General features: G+C 38.8%; 2 protein-coding genes across 2 annotated transcripts in view; one reads left to right on the top strand and one right to left on the bottom strand.

The window, feature by feature from the left end:
* The window catches only part of PSMD1 (proteasome 26S subunit, non-ATPase 1), a 71,788-nt gene that overhangs the window by 30,700 nt on the left and 24,141 nt on the right, over positions 1–16,947 (bottom strand). The gene's annotated exons all lie outside the window — the stretch shown is intronic.
* Positions 4,638–15,114, top strand: HTR2B (5-hydroxytryptamine receptor 2B). Its single transcript, XM_035544839.1, has 3 exons — positions 4,638–4,947; positions 11,513–11,713; positions 13,791–15,114. The coding sequence occupies exons 1-3, from the start codon at positions 4,638–4,640 to the stop codon at positions 14,669–14,671; spliced, it is 1,392 nt and encodes a 463-aa protein (XP_035400732.1). The 3' UTR covers positions 14,672–15,114.

Here is a 16,947-nt window from a genome sequence, read left to right as displayed (position 1 = left end):
TTGCTCTTGCAATTGAGACTAAAAATGGAAGTGTCTGAAGCATCAGTAACATGCATTTATTTTTTAGTCTAAATATTTAAGGGCTCTACAACTAAGTGAAATATGAAATGTTAAAGAACAAATGTCAAATACGTCTTTTAAATTCCTCATTAAGTCTCACCGGTCATATCTCATATTATTCAAAATATTTATAACTTTCTAAACTATTGGGCAGGAATTAATCACTTGATACAGTACTATTTCTACACATCGCTTTTCTTGTCCAATGACAAAAGGAAAAGCTTAATAGATATTTCATTTCGTGCATGAATGAGTTAATAAGGGAGGAATGTAGACATCTAATTGTACAGTTTGCAGTCATTTCTGATGGAGAGAGATGGACAGGGAACAACACAGAAAAAGCGCAGAGGGAAGTGCAACAAATTGACTTATTTCAGTGTACATTAAGCATGGGTACAAATCCTCTCTCCTCTCTTGACAAAAAGGATCCAAGTGATTCCCATGCCAGGAATTTCCTGCAGCTATCTCACGCAACACAGGCTCGTTCTCCTCAACGTCTTTCTCTGCAATGCCTCCTGGTTGCACACCCAAGACCTGCTGAAGGATGAGAACTTCTGGGAGGCCTGCCATCTGCCAGGAGGACCAGGCTGAGCTGCAGACCTCCACAGCATGTGAACTGGAGGGCTACGCACCTCCCGAACACCTCCGTCACCACTGACAGCTCACGTCTAAAGTAGATATTGGCCCATTAAAATGCAATAGTATGGGTAATTTGAATACAGAAATAATAGCGGGGGAATCTATGCACGGTTCAAACATTCAGGTTACTGTAGACCGTCCTAGCAAGACCTAGGTTTTAATACAGGAAAGGGGCTGGGCACGGGGCCGGGCAGCAGCCTACAGAAAAGGCCTAGTCAGAAGCAGGCAGCGAAGAGCTTGCTAGAGATCTGTCACAGATACACAGGAGGATACGTTTCTCAGAAATTATTCAAGTCTGGGAAGGTTCAGAAAACATCACAAAAGGCAGATAAGCTCTCACCATCTGAAACGAAACAGCACACAAAGCAAGCTTACATGCTGTACAAGCCGACATAACCAAACTCAACCTCACCCTCTGAGAGGTCCTAAGAAAATTCTTTTCATCTGTATTAAGAAATCCTTCCCCTTTCAATTAGATATGAATGCTTATATACAGCTTTCATCACACCAGTCTGCAGACAACAGTACAGCCTTCAGGTGGTGCTTCTAAGTGCCTCCCCCCTCCCAATTTGTTTAATTTAGCCATTTTAGCAGCTGAAGAGATGTTTTCATCATATAAATTACATTATAAAATCCAATGAGGCATTCCAGAGAAGTGGGAACGCTTGATTTTCACTTTGACAAAAACAACTCTTTAATGCAGCAACCTACAGAGATGTTTCTCAGATGTGGTTAAGATCTGTGAAGTAGATTTATAATGCAGAACTCAAGCTGACAAAATTACGTTTCTCTAACTCTGATACTTCCCCCACATAGAGTGATTGAAGGATAGTGCTACTGTGAAAGACAAAATTTGAGAAGAAAAACAACTAAACCACTTTATAGATAATGCTTCAGAGCCAGCACAGGCTCACATCAGTACACGATGCTCATGATGAGCTGGTTTCTGATAGATGTGTTGTCTGTTTTTAAACTCCCAGAGCTTTTAACTCTGTTCTTTAAACTTGGAGATGTGATGTGAAGATCAGCACATGCCATATACCCACAAGAAGACCACTAAAGTTAAAGGATTAATCTTTTACTATACTTCAGTGGTTTTACTCTGGAACTTTTTTTCCCCGCACATTCATTATTTAGACCATACTGCCAATATTTCTGTCACCAGAAAGTGGCAATAGTTCCAGCCGCTTTTCGACACGGACAAAAATAGCTCCAGTGTTAATGATGAAGGAAAACAAAGGAAAACAAGCTTCATCTGCACAATCAGAAGGAGTGAAAACTGGCTGTGTTTAATCCAACAGAAGTTTTGGTAAAGATTTCAATACAGTTAAATTAATGCTAGGAGAGCCTTCAAGTTTTATAATAATACAGAAGCTGATTAGACAAAGTTGAGATTAAGGAAAACAGAATCCAAAAGCTTCTTAGTCCAATAGAGTATTGCTCCGTCTCCGTTCCTGCATTTGTATGTATTCATTCTCCTGCATGTGCTCTGTCAGTGCTGTCAGAGGTGACAATGGGGAGGTAGTCAGATAAGGAAACAATTACCATAGCTGAATTCATCTTTATTTCCTAAGATAGGACTTTCTGAAGGATAAAGATGTCAAAAGTCAATTGAAAATGAAGACATTGTGAAATCTTACCAAAGGTTTCCTTTACGAAGTTTTAAAAAAAAAAAAAAAACGGAACAAGTGATAACTACTTCACTGGAAGTTCTACTGTGCTATCTGAAAACATTACGTTAAATACCTCTGTTCATTTTTGACAGCAGCTTTCTCTCTTTGATCCCAAAGTAGCTGTACCCAAAAGAAGTTTTTGTTTGTTTGCTTTCTAAACAACTATGAATTGATTTGTAGTTCCTCGACGACCCAATTCCCAGGTTGAACCCGGTGAGAGCACTGAGCAACTCAAGGAAGGTAATGGCCAGTAATATACCAGGGGCCAGACCATGATCTCATGGTCTTTTCTGGCCTTAAACTCAATGACTCTTACACAATTGTCCAGCTAATGTTCTTGGAAGTGAACTCTATTTCAATTTTTATGCAGCAATACATGAAGTTAGAGACTACACACACATCTGACTGAAAGTTGGAAGGTAACAAAAGAGAACGTTCAAAATAATAAGAAGCAGCTGCATGTAGAAAGATTGAAAGTAACAGCCCACACACTTAAAACAGTGTGCTCAGACTGTTTACATGGTGGTAGAACTTTTTAGGGTTAACTGTGCTTCCAAGCAGAGAGAGCTGAGGGAGAGCACGAGCGCGCATATGCACACACATGCTATCCTGTGTGTAGTTCCAATATTCCAGCAGGAAGGGTTCTTTGCAGGGTCCGCACATCCTGATACAGCTACGAGGAGCATACATTAGAGTACTGGAGCGCTGAATCAATTAACCCTCTCTGGCTTTTTTCCAGCCGAGCCCCCACTCATTTATTTCCCTGCTTTCAAGCACGGAGCTGGATGCACTGGAATGAATCAATCACCAAACAACAGTAGCTGCGGACTGCAAGTTTTCCTAATGAACAAAGGAAATCGCACTGAGACTGTGCTAACCACTTAAATAAAGTCACCAAAAGAATGGAAGGGCAGAAAAAAAAGAATCTTACTTTTATCTTTTTTAAATGCAGCAAGAACATTTTTCTTCCTCCATTCAAGAGCTGGAGAAAATACCTGGATAAGGAAGATAGTTTTCCCAAAAGAGAAATTCTTAATCTCGGTGTGAAGAGAAACATAAGTGCTAAACAAAAGCAGGCAAAGAGAGACATTTCAGAAAAAAACAAGAAACAAAAACAAATGAACAACTTGCTTTCTAGAAAACAGTGAAAAGTATCTTAAAATCCACCATGTGATGAAAAAGACGAACAAATTACAAAGGATCGTCCTGGATATAAAGTGAACTCCACTGAAATGCAAGAGAAAAAGGTAAGGCTTTCTTCACCTGAAAATTACAGCACATCAAATCTTGCCAGTACCCAAGTGTGTTCAGCTTAACTACACGACAACTGGTTTAGTGTCTGCTTGAACAGGGAAATGTAAGCGTTAAATCTTCAGCAGAGTTGAGAGAGAGAAAGAGAGAGAGAGAGAGAGGAAAGGCTGTGCTTAATAAAAGCCCTGCTCAGATTACAAAAACAAAAGGAGGTTTACTCACCCCCCCCCTTCAAGTAATGGGTAAATTTAGATGTCTCAGTTCCATAAATCTTTACTGTCCCCTTGAGACTGTCACTAGTGTTTTATTGTCTACAGCTTCCTGACCCTCACCTGATAAATTAGGAACTGTAGACATTAAAACCGAAGCCTCATACATCATTTCTGAAGATATTTTTGGGGTGACCCTCTGTGGAGAAATAGGATTCTTAATAAGGGGAAATATGGGAACTGCTGTCTGCCTACGCACACGCTGCTGGAGACTAGACACTAGGGAGAGGAGGAGTTGCATACACACAACGCGAGCATCTGTCTTTGCATCAGTTTGTACTTACAAAGAGCAAATCTACGTACGCTATAGCTAGAGGGAACCGTTTGGCATCCAAATTCGTCTTATCACTTTTTTTTTTTCCCCTACAGCAGTAAAAGACGGGAGCTAATGCACTGCTTACTTTTCTCAGCTATTGAATTCTCTCGTGTGATCGTCTGAAACCTGAACCTCACTCTAAAGGGGACACCAGACCACTGAACCTGACTGGCCAGAGATGGACACAAGATGAGACTTTCATTTTTAAGACCTAACTGCGCTCAGCAAGGCACGGGATAAAAAAAAAATTTGGATACCAGCTCTGACATGGTTACTGTGGCTCAAAATAGCAGATGACCAGTTTACCATACTGACCATGCTGGCCTTTCTTCAGGACCATCCTGGACCAGAGAGGCACAGTGAACTCTTACACCGTACGCAATTCCTGCCCAAAATACGGCTCCTGAACACATTCTGCTGGAAACAAACATGTCCCATCCTTTACAGTTCTTGAACGGGTCTGGAGCTGACAAGGGATCTTTGTCACCTCTCCCAGTAACAGGAGAACCCAAAGAGAACTACCCAAATGACGAGCAAGGGAACAAAGTGCGTTGGGCGGCTTTACTGATCCTCCTGGTGATCATCCCCACCATCGGGGGGAACATACTCGTTATACTGGCTGTGTCTCTGGAGAAAAAGTTGCAATATGCTACCAACTACTTTTTAACATCCTTGGCAGTGGCAGATTTGCTCGTGGGACTGTTTGTGATGCCGATTGCCCTTCTCATAATATTGTTTGGTAAGTACAGTGCGTTTGTTTCATCAGGCAAGCATACTGGGTACAAACTTGGAGGTCTAATTTAAACAGAAAATTTGTTTGCTCTCCACTATTACAATCTTAAAAATCACTTGGATGAGGGCTCCAAAATCTTTCCTTCCTCTAACTATAATATAGCCTAATGTCTTTATGGAAAGTATACCCACTATGGCTGTTCTTTGTTTTGAAATAAACCATTCAAAAAGCACCTGAGACTTAGAACTAAATCGGACAAGGACATGGGAACATTTGTGCAGTCGATCCTTGTTTTTAATAGCTTCAGCACAATGTTGTTATCTGTTCTACTGGGTATTACACTAGTTGCAGGCAGTCTCCTCTTAGAAATAAGTCACCAAGAATAATGATCTGGGCTAAAATAACTAAACTGAACAGTTTTTGAACTTTTTAGGATTAAGAGCCACCTGATTTTATCTTGGTATCGATGCCATACTCCATGAGCAGTCAGAGATGGTTCCTGGAAACATCAATGTCAAGTTTTACCAGTCTCAGTTTCAGGGAAAGTGCTTTTCTCCTGCCCTAGGAAAAATGGTTTGTAAAATGTCCCATAGAATTAATTCATCTGTCAAGCCACGGCAGCCTCGATCCATCCATGTACCTGATCTTCAAGACTCAGATTCACCATTCAGTCTGGCTCACGTGGAATAAAATATATATATATTTTTATATGATTATACACTGGGTGTAACATTTTCTTTCTACTTAGTCATTACAGAAGAAGAATGACTTTTTCATATTTTCTCATGCCCAGCTTTATTTCAAATATTACTTTTGACACCCAATCAGAAACAGCTCCATGGAAAAGTGTCTTTTTTTTTTTTTTTACTCCTGAAGTTTCTTTAAGAATATTTTTCCCCACCTGTATGATACTGGAATAGACAATTTAAAATGCAATCTGATATCGTTTTTTTTTTCAAAAAGCTTAAGGATTTACAGAATTATCTTTAAGGTATAGATACCACTGGGCTCTAGATAATGAAAGGCTGCAGGAGTTCATTTTTCCTTTGCTAGATCTCTAAGAGTTGCCTAAGCAACAAGCAAACAACTATAAACTTTATTTCAGAAAGTGCATCAGTAGCTTTTGTTTGCTGCAGAAGACTGGTATCACTTTATTAACAAATGTGTTTATTCATTAAATGACACCGAATTTCTGTATACTACAGACTGCTTTGCCCTTAACAGTCTATGAATTGGAGGGAAGAATTCAGGGCTGATATCATAAAATAGGCAGATTTTTCTTTATTTCAAGCAACAGTTTCTACAAAGATAAATGAACGTATATAACCAGGACTGTGATTTCTGCCTTGAAAAAATACCATTGCCTACAAAAAAAATTGATGTAATGTATGCGCACATGTGCACGCGTACAGGTGAAAAACTTATGTATAAATGTAGTAATACACAGATACTGTAAGTGCTTAGCTCCTGCCAAAGACCTCACTAATGAAAAGAAAGAATAAAATTATTGATTAAGATAAAAAGCACTAGTATTTGACTAGCAATCAATAAAAAGAGAGGGCAGGTTCTGGGCTTTGTGAAGGTGTGGGTGGTTTCTTTCTTTTCTTTTTAAATTTTGCTCGACTAATAACTCCTTTTCTTTTTAACTTTATAAAGAGACTATTGCTCCTTAATCTCTCAATTAATCCAGTGCAAAACCCTGGTTACAACAGTTTAAAGCATGCTAGGAATCTTACAAACAAAAGCATCTTTCACAGCGCAGGAAATATACCAGAAAGCAGTAAAATTAGTTATAATTAACTAAATGAGATTGTGACCAGCCTTTCACATTTCAGTTTCAACCACTGCTATCTTGCATTTCTCTCTGGCTCCCAACCAGAAAAACTGCCTTGCCTCTTTACCAACTGGCAGAAGATGCTGAGGTGTTTACAGAAGCTCAAAGCACGAGCAAAACATAAGGAGTTACTGGAAAGAAGCACAAACATACTTCTGAGTACATAACAAGTCTAAATCTTGAAGCTACATTATCCAGATAACTGCTTGAACATAGAATAATAATTGATAGTCAGAAAGCCAATTAAGTCTGGCCTCCTGGCACTTTCACACAGGAACGTTTCTGTTATAATGAAATAGCTGTGTGCAGTTTTTAGATACAGAATACAAATATTATGCTTCAGATGAGACTGATATTTAATTATGTGGAAAATATTTGAGGAAAAAGGTGTGAACTAAAATGCGGTCTCATTAAACGATTTTGGAAAAATTAATGTCACAGTGCTCAAATTCAAAATCTACTACAGCTATTGGCTTCATGCCCTGACGATAGGCTTAAAGAAAAACCTTCAGAAATAGGCTGTCACTGTGATAAGCAGCTGCTCTTTAAAAAAAACCAATCTGTAACCAGCTCACAGGTATAATACTATGAGCAGCAGATTTCTTCTTCTCAGCAGTGACTAAAACGTACTCCAGTCTGAGCATATACACTGCAATTTTGATTTAAGAATACGAGTGTCAGAACATACAAACAGTTCATTGTTTTTATTGGTTACTAAATTCTTCTCGTTTCTTCCACAAAAAGGCAGGCGTGTTAGGAAATAATTGCATTCTCTGAAATCTAGCTTTCAGAAGTTACCAAAATTTATAAACACACAGAACTACCAAAGAAATACCAAAGCAAAACAAAAACGTTGCTATTTATCAGATGGCGAAATTAGCAAATTCTTAAGAAGGAGCCTCTAATTTGCAAAGCCTGCAGCAGGAAAAAGTCTGTTGTCCATGCCTTCATAGGCAGTGGTTTACTTGCAGACAGGGTATGTGCCACCTTTTAAATTATATTCTCTTTTCTCACGTACATCCACTTCAAAATCAAAAGGTAAAGCTGTGTGTCCTAGGCTGCAAACCCTAATTTTTGAAACCTGTCAAAAGCTATCACTGACAATCTTTCCCCGTTATTGATTCTGAACCACGGCAAATCTTTCCTTCTTGCTTGTGGAAACAAGAACTTACTTCATTGATGGCTACTTCCCAATATCTCAAATCTAAAAATAAGTAATAAAACCAGGGTTTATTTCCAGCAAAGCAACTTTGATAAAAAGAATACTTCGGTAAAATTCAAAAAACGGCACAACGGTGAAAAACCACTGCTGACACTACAATTGGAGCGGAGAAATAAAGGCAAGCGGCCATAGGAGTGCGAAAGCAAGGCAGCAACCCAGAAACCCCAGGCCTATGAAGTCCCCAAAGCCGAATGCTGCCACGAGGGTGAACAACAAACATGCAGACCGCAAACACACCCGCATCAATTTGAAGATTAAAGCCTAGGCTTGGATCAGTTGGGAATTAAAGCATCAGATTTCCTTCTCAGTGAAAACATTGTTGTCTAAAAGCAACAAATTGACTCCTGTAACAAAATCATTTACAAGCAACACATTTCAGCTGCCCCTACAGCAAAAGAACAAACCATTTCCAAGTCTGTTTAAAGATCTCTCAACCATGCCCATGCATGCACACAGTAGGTGCTTTCTCCCAAGCCTTCAAAAAAAGCTTTTGGCTTATAGCAAGAGCAGCTCTTCTATACTGTACTTTGTTTTGAGGATTACACATTTCCAAGGTATTTCCTATCAATAAATCTTTCTGGAAATAAATATTCTATTAACCAAGGGCAGACAGTTGCGTTAAAAGCTCATCTTACTTCTCTTAAGGTGCAAGACAAACTTTAAAATACATATTTGATCTTGTATTAACTAGAAATAAGGAAAATAATGTGCAACAGCAGCGCTGCTGCATTTAGGAGGGTCTGAGACCAGGATCATAAGGACTATCATTTTATCTTATACCACCCAACAGCTGGAGAAAGCAAACAGGTTTTCAAGCCAGCACATTTGTCAGCTAACCCAGGCATTTGAATAAATAAATACATTGAATCCACTAGTTGTTAAAATCAGCATTTCAATCCCCCAGGAAAAAAGAAGGTGGAGAATCCCAGCATAGTAAACCATTTAATGCTTTGTTTTTTCCTCTACAAGTGTGGATCTGTAATAGGAGAATCAGAACTTTCAACAATCCAAACGAAGCACGGCCTGTTAGCAACTCTTATGTACTGCTTTGACAGGACTTACCCATTTTACCTTCAGCCTAAATTATAAAGTGGGAAAACACGACTGCTTGTTTGTTCTAAAGGGTCAGACATGCCTTCGGGGTCCTGAGGTGAAATTAATGTCTGCTTCTTCCCTACTCCTGAACTAACAGAACAGGCAAACAATAATGTACACAAGGAAAGCACAAAATCGTAGCCTAGAACAGTATGTCCAGGGCTAGGCACAGAGTTTCTAACACGTGTACAACAAAACAAAGTAAAATATGAATCCTAGACGACTAGGTGATTCTTCAGGACTTACAGGTATCAGAGTTTCACCATATACATATATTTTTAATTAATAACCATATTCATCAACTCATCAGCTACTGCATTTACCGTCTACTCTGATTTTGTACGGATAAAATCATCTCACACACACAAATACAAGAGTACATAATGCTATAACCACAAATGCAGTAACTTACTGTCTTCTGCGTGCAGTTCGAAAGAAAAAAAAAGACAAAGCTTTCTCTTTTCAGTTATACCTCCTCAACTAACAAACGCCCTACAACTCATCAAAGTTGCTCTGCGTCAGGTAGCTGTTTTAATACATCTATACTTAAAAGAAAAACACTTTCTGTTGCGAGGTATTTGAGGGATTTCTTTTGCAAAAGGCAAATTAACTGCAAATGGAAAGAATTTATTACGCTGCAATTCTCCAGAAAGCAAAGCAGTTATAATCCAGGGAGCAGCACGTAAGCACTCTCAACAGAAGAAGTGTTAGCTCCTCATTTGAAATCTAGCAGTGTTATCCGTGTGTCCTTCAAGATGTAGAGTACGCTTTCCATTATTCATATTTTATCTCAACTAATCACTCATCATGTAAATCAAGAAATAGTTCTACTTTTCTGGAGTGAGCAAGAACATTTAAAACCCATCAAATCAATTATTTAGCTGTTTTTCTTTTTTATTCTGGCTTGCTTTCTGGTTGCGTGAACCACAAAACATTTTGATTTCCTTTTTCTTGTTGTTCAGAAAGGTAACGCACTTCACTACCAGTTAAAAGTGCAGATAGAAATCATGAACATGAGTAACTATTTCAAAATATACTAATTATGACTTTCTCATAACTGTATGACATTTTTTTGAAGCATAATTTTAATTAAAATATCTACTTTTGGAAATACGCAGCTAGATATTAAAATTCACTGGTTAATGATTTGAAACTAGACCACCCCTCTTCCTTTTTGCCTCATTTTCTACACCATCCTCACCTGGAGTCCCCTGCTTTGGGGATGGGTGACGTCCAGTGTAACGCTTCATCGACCTGTTCTCTTTATCTAACAGGAAAGGTTTCCAAACATGGGCAGCAATGCAGAAAAGTACATACTGTGTTTGTCTTTATACAATTTTCTGTCTTCTGGGGCTTATTACTCAAGTCAAGGTAGCAACATGCTGTTTCCATCTATCAGTCACATTATGAAAAAATGTTTTAATGTCAAACTGCTGCACCATCACCACATTGACAGGATCAAGCATTACAACATTCCAGCTGATTTGGCATTCTCAGCGTGCAGATCTGTGTATTCAGAATACGGAGATTAAAAACAAATTTTGTTACAATTGTCTTTTTTCTCCTTAGTCATCATTCAACAAAGAACCAAGTTCTCTGACAGTACTTTTAACGGACCTACTGATCGAGCACAGATGAATTTTATAAGGAGGGAGAATTTAAGCAAATCCATCAATACCATAAGAATACCACCCTCCTGCAACACTGAACACCACAAAACCTTTAGCTTGGACCCAGTGCAGGTGACAGACCATGTATTTGCTATAAAGATTAACATGAGAGACAGGTAACTACTGTCAGAAACAGGATAGAAGACTGAAAATCCAAATCATCCTTCTTGGAAAAAGAAAGTGCAAGAAAGCACCTCAATGCTTAAAAAATCTTTAGTCAGAAGAGCCCTGCTTCTTTCTAGTTTCTACACAACTAGTATCCTTGAGATTACCACTAACTTCAAGATTTAAACATGGTTCTGCAATGACTGACTAATGCACTGGTTATCACCCGTTACCTCCTCCATTTGATACAACCTTGGATCACAGGAGTATCAAAGACACATGGCTGAAAAAAAATGTCATTTAAAATCGGGGTGCAAGCACTGAGCACAGTCCTGACCCATTTTTAGAACTTTTTTTTTTTTTTTTTTTTTAATTCAGAGTCCTTACCACAAAGAGATTATGATCTAAAATGGACAGAACGATAGGGAAAGTTTTATTATACACAAACAGCCTGATCAGTATGATGGCAGCAACTATGCCAACTAGAAGTCAACTGAAAAATACGACAATCCAACTGAGGTGGTAGCAAAGGTCAGTTTCTGCAGAATTATGAACTCTAAGGGTACTGATTCCAAGGGGAAAAAAAAGACAGCGAAAATACTCTCTCAAAAAAAAGATTCTAACGAGTTTTCTGATCTCTTTCAGATAATGCCTGGCCTTTTCCAACTGCCTTGTGTCCTATCTGGCTGTTCCTTGATGTCCTCTTTTCCACAGCTTCCATCATGCACCTCTGTGCCATCTCACTAGACCGCTATATTGCGATTAAAAAGCCAATCCAGGCTAGTCAGTACAACTCATGGGCTACAACCATCATCAAAATCATCATCGTTTGGCTCATTTCAATAGGTATGTGAGGCTCGGAGACTGGAAAAGCAATACAGAAGCTTTTCATGTCCAAAGCAATAGGTGTAAGCTGGGCACAAAGACAAATTTGACAAAATACTATATGGTTTGCAGACCGTAACACCTGGGCTGGCCTAAGTCCACCACTTGGATCATGCGTAGCTACATCAAAAATCTGCCTGGATAACTGCTCCTTATCAAGCTTATCAGAAAGGTCAAGGACTGAGTAGGTATAATCAACATACCTCTTCATGGTCCCAAAATTCCAAAAGTCAGAAGACAACATCTGCATGGCTAGCATGTCTCCTGGGAAAGCAAGATTTCATGTTCCTGTGGAAACAATCCAGTATTCTGTCCCAAACATAATTTTAAGTCTTGAGTATATGCTGTTAAAAACCAGTGCCTTACTTACAATCATCTCATGAAACAAATTTTAAAAAGGTTAATTACTTGCACCAAAGAATGAAAGATAAGTGAGCAGCTGGCAACATTCACACTGAAGACTGAGATGTACTGGCAATATATCATACAGAAAGGCTACCTTTAAGCCAAAAAAAATAACAAACCAAACTGTTGATATAAAGGATGCAAATGTATAAACATTTATGATATTAGCATCTCTTTGTTGTGCATGTAGCACATCCTTTGCCTTCAACGCTTAAAAAAGTCTTTTAAATGAGCTAGGAGGTGAAAACATTGAATTCAAGTAACTAAAATGCATAGCAGGCAGCCACAAGCATAGTGCTGTTATGCTCTCTATGCAAGAGGAAGAACAAAATTATTCCAGATTACTTAAGGCCAATGACGCATACAAGAATAGGTACATCCATCTTCTTGACTTAGACATACGTGCCTAAAACCAGAAATTTCAACTTGAACAAAATTCTGGAAGAGCTGTGAGGGTGACAGGAGAAAAGACGTATTTCTGTTTTATCACAAAAAAGGAAACTGTTAATGAGACAACACACTTACAAGCTGACCTTTTAATACCCGATGTATTGTTATTAATCAGTGCTGTACTTTTAATTTCTTTTTATCTAACATGAAAGTACCCTGCAGCTGAGCCAAATTTCTCCAAATCAAAGGTTAATTTGATTCAATCCTTGTTTTAAGCATTTGCTCTATCTGAAGGTGTGCCTCCACTTAAGAAAGGGGTCAAGTGGTTGAAGGGTAAACCGTTTCGCTGCTTGCTGCCCCCGACCAACTTCGGTAAGCAGAGTAGCAGAGGACTGCAGTAAATACCTACATCTCTTTAAGTGGTATCAGGAAACACAGCACAAATAACCTCCACCAGACAGCAAGGAACCTGTTGTTTTCATTGTAATGTCACACTGCTGGCAAATGAAGTGTTGACTGTAATTTAGTGGTTATAAAAAAATCATTTAAAAGACAAGACTGCTAACATTTTTTTAATTTTTTTAAATGAGCAGTGAATTACAGAGCTCACTAGCTAGCCTCATTTAAACACTCTTAAATATCCAAGAGATTTTAAACAACAAATCCATCTCAAATACACACACTGCATAATTCTGGCATCTATTTAACTACTTGTATATACCAAAGTCAAGCAGGGTGAAAAAAATCAGCTGTGTCCAATCACTTGATGTCATTAAGATAAGAGGGAAAGACAAGTTTTATGTATTTACAGAACCAGACTTCAAGAAGTACAATGGTTACCTCAAGAAAAAAAAACGGGGGGGGAGAGGGAAGGAGGTGGACAGCATTAGGGAAACTCATTTCAAGGGAGGAAAAGCCATACTAATCGCAATGACTAGAGTCAAAGCAATTCATATGCTTTACACTTGAGAAGTTGGCAACTTCATACAGCTTCCTCAACCTCTAAGGGTTAGTCCCAATCTCGTTAAAAGGGCAATTCTGTTAATGCTGAGCTTGCCAAGTCTCACAAAGTACTATTTTCCCAATTACCCACGTGAGGCCCTCAAACAACTCATGTTTTCTCAGTAACCCTTGTGCTTACTCCAGAGTTCAGGAATTCTTTAGAGACCCTGAGGCTTCAGACCCAAGAAAGGAGAAGGCAAGCAATTACCATGTACTGAAGTATTTGGTTTTTCTCCTCCAGGTATTGCTATTCCAGTCCCTATCAGAGGCATTGAAGATGGAAATGGCAACTCTACAAACATCACGTGTCTTCTGACGCCTGATCGTTTTCATGACTTTATCCTATATGGATCAGTGGCTGCATTCTTTATTCCCCTAGCTATCATGATAGTCACTTATTTTCTGACAATTCAAGTGCTACGTAAGAAGGCCTACTTGATCAACAAGCCACCTCAACGTTTGACTTGGTCAACAGTGTCCACGGTTTTTCAGCGTGACGCAACACCTTCCTACTCACCAGAAAAGGTGGCCATGCTAAACGGCTCCAGAAAGGACAAGACTTTGACCAACGATATGCCCATTTGCAGAATGTCTACAATTGGGAGGAAGTCTATGCAAACCATAACCAATGAACAAAGGGCATCAAAAGTTCTTGGGATTGTATTTTTTCTTTTCTTGTTGATGTGGTGCCCGTTCTTCATAACTAACATAAGTTCGGTCCTGTGCAACTCCTGCAACAAGGAAGTTTTTCAAAAGCTCATGGAGATATTTGTTTGGATAGGATACGTTTCCTCGGGAGTGAACCCTCTTGTCTATACACTCTTCAACAAAACATTTAGGGAGGCTTTCAGCAGGTATATCACTTGCAACTATCAGACCACAAAGCCTGCCAAGATCCTTCGGAAGTGTTCCAGCAGGATCTCTTTCAGGAATTCTGTGACAGAAAATTCCAAGCTCTTTGTTATGCACGGGATGAGAAACGGGATTAACCCCATAATGTACCAGAGCCCAATGAGGCTGAGGAATTCACCCATCCAAGCATCGTCAGCCATTCTGCTGGATACATTGCTGCTCACAGAAAATGAAGTTGATAAAACAGAAGAACAAGTAAGCTATGTATAGTGGAATGGCAGCCATGTCCATATCATAGTATTACTGTCTGTATTATTCTAGGTAACTGTGCTATAAGAGGTCATAAATACTATTGTTTTATTTATGCAAGCAATATCTTATAAATTTATAAGAAATCTTCGCCTCCCATTCCATGATAAACAATGACTATTGCAGAACTGTATCCTACAGAAAAAGGGAAATAAATAAAAGCTAAATCAATGTGAGTATCTAACTTCAGTGCTCATCATCTACAGTCTCTTCATTTAAACCTACAACTGTTTACTCTGGTTTACTCAAAACAGCACACACGCTCACTGCACTGCGTCCTACAGTTCCACTGATGAGACTGCACATTCAAATGCAAGATTTTCTTTTTCTCTGTATGGGGGTATCACAAGCAAAATCACTAGCTCCAGAGACCAAAAAGTGCCTATTCACATTCCACAAGCAGTAAAACCTTTTTTTAACAAGGTGACAAAAAATAATAATAATCCATGTGTAGAAATTATCCCTGTGGTTTTACTGTAGGGAAGCCAGAATCTCTTACCCTCCCGAATTTCATCTCCATTACTCTCACATACAAACAAGCTTGGCATTATCAAATTTGTCACAGAAAACTGGCCTTTCTTCTTTTCATGCTAAGAAAGTGAGAGCGTTTAACTAAAATAGGGCAATTCCACATGAATGATCATAAGTAAAACAGGACAGGCAGTGCCTGGAACATCCCTTTAATTTATAAGAACGAAGTTCCTTTTTGTGGCTTTTAGAACTTCAGTAGAAGATGTCCATGATCTGCCAATTGCTTTCCCAAGAGGCAGCAGGGATGAGAGCAGTATCTAGACCTGTATACGTTAACTGTACAGCTTAGCTCAAAAGCATTTCATTGGACTAATACTGTAAGATCGCAGGTCCCATCCTGTACTCTCTCAAGCACAACACCGGTAAATCTAATCTTCTGTGAGAACACAAAATTCATAGAAAGAATTGCTTTTCACAATCCAGAAAAGCTAAGATTATCATCTAAGAAGTCAGGAGCTTTTGACAGTCCCAGACCATATCCCCTTTGGGAAGGGAAATCAGATTTCCCCAAAGTACTGGAGTTCTTACAGTAAGCAGCCAGTTCACCATTTGTTCCCCTGTAGTTTCCATTTACAGTAGAATTTTCAGCCCAAGCTTTGTTTTCATTTTTAATGTTTTCAGAGCTCTTTAGTTACACGCTTAAATTATGTACAGCAAAAAGCTTAGTTTTTTATCCACAGAACAGAAAGTACTAAAGATAACATGTCCTTCCAACATTTATTTATATATATTTAATTTAAAACATATGCAAGTTCGAAACAGAGACTGATGTAACAAATACCAGAGTGTTCCAGGAGAAAGTATTAAAAATACTTTTGTGGTACTTACAGTAATTTTGCTCCTTCCTACCCTTTTTGGAAATAGTCACTAGCCACTGGAAGTTAGAATAAGCTCTTAACTGCTCTTATACCCTTTCAGTAATCAAAATCTGTTCAACAGGATCCTGTAGTTAAAAGCCAGAATTGCTGCTTTGCTATAGCTGTGGCAGATGCCTATATCTGAAAATATTTGAGAATCAAAAGCCTTTAATAAAACCTAGATTACTTTAAAGCTCTTAAGGGAGTAGTAATAAAAAGCAAAGAAAAAAAAAATCCCCAAACTTCCAGGCATATAGCTGAAATCTTCATGTATTAGTATCCCACCTACACGAAAGCAGGAGTTCTGGAACCAGGTAGAAGTGACATGGTAATCACGGTCAAAAAAAAAAAAAGTACAAGCATTATTTGCAATGAAGGAACCAGCCTTCATAAAGAAGAGAAAAAGTCAAATGGGCACAGCACTTGAGGGGTTATTTCCCAGCAGCCAGAGAGCAAGATACAGTCATCTTTGAAAACTCTCCTGCTTCTTAATAAATCCTTGCAGATTAAACAAAAAACTTTCGTACAATAAGCAGTAATCATCTACTTTCAGAATGAAGATGAACCTCCAATTTAAAATCCCTCACTTCTTTCCCCCAAGACAACTTCTTGGGCTAACATTACCACACACGAATAGGAAGAAGGGGAACGCCAGAGGTACGGCTCCAAACTGCAGATAGATGAGAAGGAAAGCCTGCCTTTCAGAAAGACACACTGCCCCCATCTGCTGATCTCAGTGGCAACAGCTCCCGGTCCACCCAGTTTCTCAAAAAAAAAAAAAACTAGACCTCTCCAGAAGTTGGCAGAAGCAGTAGGGAGGAAGAATTGTGAGGTCTGCTTGTTGAAATC

The sequence above is a fragment of the Cygnus atratus genome, chromosome 9 (genome assembly GCF_013377495.2).
Source record: "Cygnus atratus isolate AKBS03 ecotype Queensland, Australia chromosome 9, CAtr_DNAZoo_HiC_assembly, whole genome shotgun sequence".
Classification (NCBI taxonomy): domain Eukaryota; kingdom Metazoa; phylum Chordata; class Aves; order Anseriformes; family Anatidae; genus Cygnus; species Cygnus atratus.
Note: the sequence above shows the minus strand (reverse complement) of the source record. Positions and strands in the feature narration are given on the sequence as shown.